The 10,254-nt window shown below is 41.3% G+C and overlaps 1 protein-coding gene across 2 annotated transcripts; it reads left to right on the top strand.

The window, feature by feature from the left end:
• Nucleotides 1–3,952: 3,952 nt before the first annotated feature.
• aar2 (AAR2 splicing factor) lies at nucleotides 3,953–9,193 on the top strand. Of its 2 annotated transcripts, XM_019868427.1 has the most exons (4): nucleotides 3,959–4,348; nucleotides 4,428–5,195; nucleotides 6,196–6,425; nucleotides 8,601–9,193. In XM_019868427.1, the coding sequence occupies exons 2-4, from the start codon at nucleotides 4,430–4,432 to the stop codon at nucleotides 8,766–8,768; spliced, it is 1,164 nt and encodes a 387-aa protein (XP_019723986.1). In that variant the 5' UTR covers nucleotides 3,959–4,348; nucleotides 4,428–4,429; the 3' UTR covers nucleotides 8,769–9,193. The 2 variants fall into 2 exon arrangements, with proteins under 2 accessions (XP_019723987.1, XP_019723986.1); XM_019868428.1 differs by having other exon boundaries at nucleotides 3,953–5,195.
• The last annotated feature ends 1,061 nt before the right edge of the window (nucleotides 9,194–10,254 follow it).

Below are 10,254 nucleotides of genomic sequence, written 5' to 3'. Positions count from 1 at the left end.
GGCAGTTTGTTCATCTGAGGATCTGGCGGTAGAACATGGTATAAATGGTGAGTGTGCTTGAAAGTTGGTTTTGCAAGCGATTATATGCTTTGGGGTTGCGTTTTGTTGCAAAGGCGACTTTGTTTATAAATGATAAGTAACCGTACCGAAGTTTAACTGCTGTTAAACGTTCTGTCAAGTTTATTTACTGTACTGCACTTTGCACTTACCAATATTATGATATACGGTGTATGACAACGTCGTCAACTTCGATATGCATAATATAAAGGTATACATTCATACTCAGCGACATTACCGTTCCTCTTCGTTTGGATGCCATGATCTTTTTTCATTCATTTTCCGAACCGCTTTATCCTCACTAGGGTCGCGGGGGGTGCTGGAGCCTATCCCAGCCGTCTTCGGGCAGTAGGCATGTGCCAGCCAATCGCAGGGCACACAGAAACGAACAACCATTCGCGCTCACACTCACACCTAGGGACAATTTTGGAGTGTTCAATCAGCCTGCCATGCATGTTTTTGGAATGTGGGAGGAAACTGGAGGACCCGGTGAAAACCCACGCAAGCACATGCAAACTCCACACAGGAAGGCTGGAACTGGAATTGAACTCGGTGCCTCTGCACTGTGAAGTCGACGTGCTAACCACTCGATACCGGGCCGCCCAACGCCATGATCTACAGGCACCCGATTTCAACGTCAAATTAGTGTGACATCTCAGACCACACACGCTATTTTATTACTGCGTGGTGTTAATGCACCCCGGACATTCTGTTTGAACTGTTTTTAACTGTGTATTCTCCCGTTTTTCCTCTTTCTGTCTCAAAGTGTCAACCTGGAAAGCTACTGCACAGTGTCCTGGCACTTCTCCTATTGGTCACCATCTGTGGAAAGCGTAGATGTAACTATCAAGAAATACTGGGCTCATACAGTGACGTCATCTTGGTGGAGCTACAGAATCTGGTAATCAGGGTCACTGGTCTCAACATATTTTGTGTCGTCAGTCCAAATGTTTGTCTTGCTTTGTAGAATTTGACAGATTCAAGTGATACATCCAAAGGGAGAGGCAGCTGTCCAGGAAAGGTAAATAAAAGGTGGACATGTTATGTAATGCCATGGACAGGGCAGTGGGCAATATGAACTTGAATATGCTGTGTAATTTTACACTTATTTGTGCCGTCGTTGATGCATAACCTCACTGTACGATTATATCAATGGCAGGCTCATCAGATCCTACGCTCCATCTTTGTAATGACTCAGCGGACACGCTGTCAGCGCAGTGGAAGTCGCCCGTCGGACCTGGATCGGCCCCTTGAGAACATGGAGCAAATCATTGTTCTCAACTGCAGTCCAGGTTACCTGGTGAGGTGCCATGCACTTGCGTTTTTGATTGACTATAATGATTTATTTTATTAATTCACATTCACAGAGCATCAAAATAAACAAACAAGGTTTACAAACAAGGTTTACACAACTTGAAAATACAATGTCAAAGTTCAATTAAAGGTCACATTTTGTTGAATGATTACAGCTTTCCTCCATTATTTCAGGGCAAGGCAGTTTCTTGTTCAGATGTCAAGAAAATTCAAGGAAAGAAGAGAATTAGGATCAGGTCAATTAAAGCTATTAAAGCACTGATAACCTGTTGGCAGAAACTTCTGAGTGTCTCTTTGCACAACATGTAGATGTAAGATGGAAGACAATTCCGATTGTAAGAGCCCGCCCATGACATGTCAAACCACCTTTTTTTCAACACTGGCTAGCTTCTAAATTTGTGAATAAATGTATGTACACTGTATTGGTTGTACGCACAGTGAAAATGCAATATTATGGGTGTGCATATACTTTTTATTTTTCGCATTGATTTTGATAGCTATTGTGAGTACCGTATTTTCCGCACTATCGGGCGCATCCCATTTTCTCAAAAGCCGACAGTGCGCCCTATAATCCGATGCGCCTTATATATGGAGTCACAGTCTCTTTATATTCCCCATTGAGTTGTTTCCCTGTTAGTGTTCAAATGCCATAGAGGGGTGATTATTAGCAGGAACTAATTGTAACCTAAAGGGGTTCTGCCCGACACTAATTGACATGTGCACTCAAACAGACAACTACTTTGTGGTCTCTGCGCAGCCATTATGAAACGAAGATAATACCACAAGTATAGTTAACTACTGACTAAACGGAGGATGGAGACAAGCAAGACTTCAAAGGATATTTAGCCCCTTGTGGATGTGGGCCCACAAGGTTTGTGTGCTTTTTTGTTGAATTAGTTGTTTTCATAACGTTTGTCTTTCATTTATTGCTTTCATTTATTGTTTTGTAATGCCATTTGTATTTATGTTTCATGTCAGTGTTCCTGACCAGTTCTTATAGCTTTGTTACAGCTGCAGCAGTTGTGAATGCTCTACCTAACGAAAGCTGTATTCTATTGTATTCTATTTAGCGTAGCACCATCTAGTGGATGCATAGTGCAACCGCAGCCACTGTTGTAGCTTCTATTGTATGCACCTTATAATGCAGTGCGCCCTATATATGAAAACAGTTTTAAAATAGGCCATTCATTGAAGGTGAATCCGGAGTGCTTTCTTCTGGAGAAAATACGGTATGTGTCAATTTTACAAGATGTCGCTTCTTGTAAAATTGTGAGATATGTGAGCAGTCATTCCTGTTAACCATACATGTTTTGGGCCGAATGTGTCAATTAAAAAGAATTTTAAAAATGCAATTGTCCTTGAAACTGTGAAACCATCACTACTAGGTGATAACAGCAATTTCATTTGTAAAAATGTTATTTAATCCAATCGGAATCACTTACAGTATTTTGTTTAATTTGGAGCGTTGTTGCAGAAACATTCTTGCCCAATTTTTACAGCTGATTCAAACAATAATAAGAGCGTAAAAAAATCATTTGTGTATGACTGTATGTCATGACAGATTTCCAGGGGTGTAGTGGGCGTGGTACGCGGGGGTACGCCGTCCACCCACTTCTCCCGACGCCACATTCAATTTTTATTGAAATGTTTGTTAATCATTGTTCTAATGCGAGTTATGCTTAATAACGTTGGCCTGTGATTATTTTGGAGTAGTAAAACATTAAATTTAACGTTAGTTCAACTGGTGTTGGAGCCTATGATTGATGTTCTGTATGTATATATAGAACATCCCAGAATCGCGTACACCCACTTAAAAAATCCCCACTACACCACTGCAGATTTCAATATAAACTTAAAGGTACAGACTTCTTTCTAATCATTTATCTATTTTTTCCGGTGGAATTGCTTGCAGTGGTGATTACTCTACAGTGGACTGAGCATAACAGGTTATATAACAGGTTGTCATCCGCTCTGATTCACTGTTAACATTACTGTCGCTAAAGTCCATGGTGTCACAGAGTAGGATTATTATTATTTTTTTTTTTAATGTTTGAAACATGGAATAGGCTCAACAGAAGTGGGACAAGAGTTGCATACATCTGGGTTCCAGCACATAAAAGTATAAAGGGGAATGAAAGAGTGCATGGTTGCACTTGCTAAATGATCAATGGCTGGTCGTATCTCTCGGTATGGGTGAGGCCAAGGCCTATATAAAGAATATAGTTAAAGTTGAATGCCATTCATTTTGGAGTGGACGGCGCACATAATGTCATCCATATAATATTAAAAAAAAAGGGTGGCATGAACGTAGTGAATAGAAATAGATGATAATAAACAATTACAGTATAGCAGTAGGATTAGGACATCCTGCATTTTGTGGGTCGTTGTATTTGATTGTTAAACATTAATCTGGTTTTTGTGAACGTGGAAAAGAGAGAGAAAGTGTTGTACCTGTTATTTGTTTGTTTGCTATGAGAGCACCAGGGAAAAACTATGAAGAGTTAAGAAAAAGAGTTATGATGTTTAACCTTAGAAATGTGCTGAGGACGAAAGATCAGTTTGAAGCTCAACTTCAGTTTTTGAAAGAAACGGTGTTGAGAAAGATAATTTAGTGTTTCTTTGATTTTATTTGTTCCCTAGAATTGTGCTTTGGGCACAAGCGCACTTTATTCACACTCCAGCACAGTAGGTGTCGGTAATGCACCATGTTCGACAGGGAAAAAGTGGAACGTTCTTGCCAAGACAATTGTTCCTGCCCGGGATCAAATAACAAAAGGACATGTCCGTTTCCGAAAAAACGTACGTTAGAAACATTTTGTTACTGTTGCAACAATTAACAATTCTCACGAACAGTCTGTTATAAATACAATACTGTATTGGTAAATTACATCTTGCAACGAAGTCGCATTTCAGGGTACGTTGCTAAGCATCGTGTCAACTGTGTTGAATACTGTTTGAAGAAATCCATTCAAGAAACGTAAGTATAAATATACGCTGTTATGTAAATGCTGGGAAATAGGATTGCTTTAGTCTAGACAGCTGAAATTCGATTCCAGAAATGGCTAGCAGTCGCAGTGTAGACATGGATCCTGACGTTGCTCGGAGGCTGTTTCATGAGGGGGCCACCCTGGTGCTGCTGGGAGTGCCTCAGGGCACAGAATTTGGCATTGACTGCAAGTGTTGGAAGGTTGGCCCCCGCTTTCGGGGTGTTAAGATGATCCCCCCAGGACTGCACTTTCTCTACTACTGCTCTGTCAATCCACCGAGCTGTGGAGGAGAAGTTGGCCCAAAGACCGGCTTGTTCCTCAGTCTCAAACCCAGAGACATCCTGTTGGCTAACTGGAACCCTAAAGAAGAGGATCTGGACTTCTCTGCCTCCCAGAACGAGGAGGAAGTGAGCAGAATCAGAGCGAACCTGCAGGACCTGGACCCATACCTCGGACCTTATCCCTATGAGGTGATGAGGAAGTGGGTGTCCCTCACGAACCGACTGAACGAGGAGGTGGCCAACAACTTGCAGCCGCTCTCGGGCCGGGTCTGTGCCTTCAGCGACGTTATCCCCGAGACCGATTTCCGACATACCAAGGACCGAGCCGAGCAGCCGAGGAACGACACGGCCTGCCAGACCATGAGGGAGGGACTAGACAGGCTTCCCAAGATGAAGCTGAGGGAGGGGACACAATTGCGCTTCTCTGTCATCCCAGAGAAGACTTACCCACCTGGGGCCACGCCCGCCCAGATCACACAGTGCAGCCTGGACCTTACCTACGCGCTGGAGACTCTGCTCGACAAGAATTACCAGCAAAAGCCTCTCGACCTGCTCGGTGAGTGTTCTCCTGGCTCATTACGACACACAACTCGACGGTCTTTGTACAGTTGTCTACATTTGGCATTGGTAGGCCTGAAAGGATGAATCGAATAACTTGAAGAATTCAGTTACCTTCATTCTAAAAAAAAAAAAAAAAAAGTCGAAGTAAAATCCCTGCTTCGAATTGATGTTACTGCACACGAGAGGTGCAACAATTACTCGATTAATCAGCAACTTAGTGATTATTAAATTAATCAGCAAGTATTTTGATAAGCCATTAATCGTTTATAAACATTGTTTAACTTAAAATTGTACAAATCCTCATAATTTCATTCTTTCAACAGTAAATATTATTGGAATTCTGTCGTCCAAGCAAGTAGATTTGATTCTCTGTGTCGAATCAAACTAAGACATTTGCAATATTATACAGTATTGCTTTTAATTTGGAACACAATCATCATGTTTGCCAGTTTTCTTTTGTATGAGTGACCAAACCAGGAACTGAATCAAAATCAATTTACGCCTGTGCATTTTATGCACAGAAATAATGTCCTGTTTTTGAATAAGGGGATCGAAATACAAAATGTTTTTTTTTTTTTTTTTTAAACTGCTTCATCAATTATTTGAAAAGAAAGGACAGATTAATAAAAGGCTCATTGGTTGCAGTCCTACTTCTATCACATCTTGGTTCGATTTGGAATCTATAGCGACTGTGTTTGTGTGTGGGGCTTAGTAGAGCGAATGGTTAGCACCTCTGGTCTGCCTCACGGTTTTGAGTTTTGGGATTTGAGTCTCAGCTCCAGACTTCCTGTGAGGAGCTCGCATGTTGTCCCTATACTTGCGGTGATACTCCGACGTCACCCCACATTCCAAAATTGAAGACTATAAATTGTCCTTTACGTATGAATGTGGTACGGACAAACAGTATAGAAAAGGAATGGTGAATGGAGAGATTGTCGAAAAACGTTGACATTTTCTCCACCGAATTTGACCTGACAACAAAACTCCTTTCCCAGGTGAGCTGCAGTTTGCCTTTGTCTGCTTCGTGATCGGAAACGTGTACGAGGGCTTCGAGCATTGGAAACGTCTTTTGAGCCTGCTGTGTCGAGCGGAGGCGGCCATGCAGAGGCACAAAGAGCTCTACCTGGGGCTCATTGCCGTGCTCTACCACCAGCTGGGAGAAATCCCTCCTGACTTCTTTGTGGACATTGTGTCTCAGAACAACTTCCTCACCTCCACGCTGCAGGTACCAGCTTCATGGGGCAAACCCCACCCAACGGTTTTATCTTACTCATGAGGCAAGGCAGTTTTTATATAGCACATCTCATACACAATGCAACTCAATGTGCTTCACACAAGCAGTTACCCATCTACAAGCATTTACAAACACAACAGGTAACTACATTCAGAAGCAAAGTAGAGAAAACAAATGTAGTTTACAAAAATTACTAAAGGAATGGGCATTAACAGCATTTAAACTTTAAAAACATTTAAAAGTAAAGAAATGAGAGTAGATTTCTAAAATAACGAAAAAGAAAACAATGATTTCAAGTGTTTTAGAAAATTTTAATCAAAGTATGGGGGCGGGGGGAATCTTTAACCGAGACTTAAAAACATTTACACTTGGGACTGACTTCACTAATGTTAATAGCTTATTCCATTTGTGTGCAGCATAACAGCTAATTGCAACTTCACCATGTTTATGTTGAACTCTGGGCTCCTCTACTTGATCCAAGTCTGCGGGTCTCAGAGCCCCACTGGCTTTATATTCACTCAACATTTCTTTAATTTATTTAGGGCCCAAACCGCTAAATGATTTATACACCGGTTGCAGAATTTTAAAATCTATTCTACAGCTGATTGCCAGCCAGTGTAAAGCCTTTAGGACTGGAGTAATATGTTCTGATCTCTTTGTTGTGGTCAGAACCTAAGCTGCAGCATTCTGAATAAGATGCAGCTGTGTGATGCTCTTTGAGCGAGTCCAGTATGAAGAGCATCAAGTTAATCAAGTCTACTGGAGATAAAAGCATGAATAAATTTCTCCTGGTCTGTTTGGTTTCTGCAACCCTTCAGTCTGGATATGTTTTTCAGCTGGTAAAAGGCTGTTTTTGTGATTGATTTGATATAAGGTTTGAGTCTATCAGCACCCCAAGATTGTCCAAAACAATTTCCTCCGTTTTGTTTTGGTTTAGCCGAAGGAAGTTTTGGTTCATTGGTTCAGTTGCTAATTTGCTCAGGACAGTGACGAGCTGGCCATCTGAATCAGGTGTGTTGCCACTGGGAGAGCTGGAAAACAGGCAGGACAGCGGCCCTTGAGGACCGACTTTGGACACCCCTGCACTTAGGACTTGAATAAGAGTGGTTTCCTTACTGTGGTGAGGTCGGAAACATGAATGGGATTGATTACAAAGTCTGTTTCAGCTCAAAAGGTTGCTGAGTTGATTGAAAACAATTTTCCTGACAGTTGGAGGGTAGAGTGAGAGAGAGAGAGAGAGAGAGAGAGAGAGAGAAAGAGCGAGAGCGAGAATTTGCAAGTAGCAAACAGCTAATGTGTAGATGAATTTGTGAATTGGCGGGGGTTCACTGTAATGTTTCATTCCAATAATCACAAGTGCCCTTGGTTGTCTGTTGTTCCTTTTTGTTTATTTATTTTTATTTAACATATTTATATATTTATGTCTTATGGAATTTTAACGTAAATTTTAGCTGTGTGTGTTCAATGCACGACATGTTTGCACGGTGGGTGAGAGAGGAAAGTAATTTCATCTGTGCTGTATGTTCCACATAGAGCATATTTGACAATAAAAAGCTGACTTGACTTGACTTTAACATTGCTCTTTAAGTTGTTATTTTTTGTAATTTTTTACGCTTATTTATCCAGGTAAGACAGCTGGAGACACATTCTTATTTCACCGGCATTGGGCCAAAAGCTTTTAGGTCACAATTTGCTAGATTTTTTTTTTTTTTTCCATAAATCTGTACTGTTAGTCAGCCCACACATTTGTATTAAATTTACAAATTATTGACCAATCTAACGTTTTAAAAAGCTCTCTTTGATGATGCAATGGCATTGGTTGAAAAAAAATTTTTTTTTTTTTTTTGGCCTCTTGAACAGTGAAGATTGTGGAGGTACATGCATAGGAATTCAGCCCAACGCCAACAATTTGCAATACCAACCTGGCAGCAGACAACAGAATAAAACAAAGCAAAAGAAAAGCAAATCGAATTACATATACAGTACGTATTACAAATGATACAATCTGATGTACACGAACCAAAGCGTAAAACACATCCCCACCCCCCAAAAAAATGCTGCTGCTGAAGATATAGTCATAAATAACCAACCCCCCAAAAATGGGTGTGTTCATGTTGTTTTTTCCCATGCAGTCTAGAGACTGACTTTGGCTTTTTTTTCCGGCAGGACTTCTTCCAGTTGGCCACTGGGCCCAGCGTGGACGGAGCGCTACGTAAGAGAGCAGAGAAGTTCAAAGCCCACCTGACCAAGAAGTTTTCCTGGGATTTCGATGCAGACTTGGACGAGTGCGCGCCTGTGGTGGTGGATCTTCCCGAGGGCTTTACTGTGGACTGATTTGACGCTCACTGGAAGATTAGGCAAGCTCGAGCTTCCATGTCAGATAGGTGTCCCTCACCAAAGGCTGATGTGGAAACCTGTACATAGTCGCGGTCATTTATCTTTCATCTTGTACACAACGTCCATGCTCGTTGGTGGGTTACAGGTGTTGTCAGCAGTGTTTTTAAGGTCTCATAAGAAACATGTTATAATCTTTGCAACTTAATGTCTATCTATATATGTGTCTATAGATCTGGAATTTCGCTGTATACTTTCAAAGACGTTTCATGTAAATCTAAAAATAAAAAGAAATTACAATAAACTAAGCTTTGCCTAAAAGATGGGTGAACTACTATGTCCTTTAAGGAATGGTTAAAACACATTGGGAATAATGTATGAAAAGATGTTTTCAGTGACGCTGCATATAAAACAGTACAGCAGTGTAAAGTGATGGTGCTACATCGACATACAATATTTTTCGAAAATTTGGTATTCATTTTCATTGCTTCGCGGATGACACCCAGCTCTACCTCTCCAGCAAACCCGACGCCTCCCTCCCACCCTCTTCCCTTTCTCACTGTCTCTCAGAAATCAAATCTTGGTTCACCCATAACTTCCTCAAGTTAAACAGCAATAAAACAGAACTCCTCCTCGTCGGTACTAAATCCACACTATCCAAAGCAGACAATTTTTTTTCTCACAATTGATAATGCCACTGTATCTCCTTCCCCTCAGGTCAAGAGCTTGGGTGTCATCCTCGACAGCTCACTGTCTTTCCACTCCCACATCAATAACATTACCCGGTCTGCATATTTCCACCTCCGTAACATCAACCGTCTCCGTCCCTCTCTCACCCCTCACACGACTGCTATTCTTGTTCACAGCCTCGTCACCTCCCGCATCGATTACTGCAATTCACTTCTCTTCGGCGTCCATCTCAAATTTCTCCATAAACCACCCCCCCCCCCCCCCCCCCTATCTATCAGATCTCCTTCAGATCTCTATCCCTTCCTGCTCACTCAGGTCTTCATCCTCCCTCCATCTTTCTGTACCCTCTGCCCGTCTCAGCACAATGGGGTGCAGAGCCTTCAGCTGCTCTGCCCCCAAACTCTGGAACTCACTTGCACCCAATATTCGCAACATTGATTCTCTTCCCACATTCAAAACCCAGCTCAAAACTCACCTTTTCAGACTGGCTTATTCCACTTAAATATATCTCTTGTATTTATAATTTTATCTGTGGTTTTATTTATTCTTTATTTGTCTTATTGTTTGCTCGTCTGTAAAGTGTCCTTGGGTGTTGTGAAAGGCGCTTCAAATAAAATGTATTATTATTATTATTATTATTATTATCTGTACACTTAGACCTAAACAATTGAGAAAAGGAAGAACCATCATTTCAAGACAAAAGGAGCACCTGTTCATTGATTGTAAACAAATCATTTTTCTGTTTATGGTCTACAAAAACGGTTAAGAAACTTATGATGCAAGGGTATTTTCTCTT

This window comes from Hippocampus comes, unplaced genomic scaffold (genome assembly GCF_001891065.2).
Source record: "Hippocampus comes isolate QL1 unplaced genomic scaffold, H_comes_QL1_v1.1 scaffold41, whole genome shotgun sequence".
NCBI classification, from domain to species: Eukaryota; Metazoa; Chordata; class Actinopteri; order Syngnathiformes; family Syngnathidae; genus Hippocampus; species Hippocampus comes.
This window is presented reverse-complemented; position numbering and strand designations above follow the sequence as displayed.

Excerpts from the sequence above, each read along its gene's own strand:
- aar2 (XM_019868428.1), top strand. The coding sequence starts at position 4,430 with ATGGCTAGCAGTCGCAGTGTAGACATGGATCCTGACGTTGCTCGGAGG. Across the intron at positions 5,196-6,195 it reads AAAGCCTCTCGACCTGCTCG|GTGAGCTGCAGTTTGCCTTT; the intron begins GTGAGTGTTCTC and ends CTCCTTTCCCAG. Across the intron at positions 6,426-8,600 it reads TCCTCACCTCCACGCTGCAG|GACTTCTTCCAGTTGGCCAC; the intron begins GTACCAGCTTCA and ends TTTTTCCGGCAG.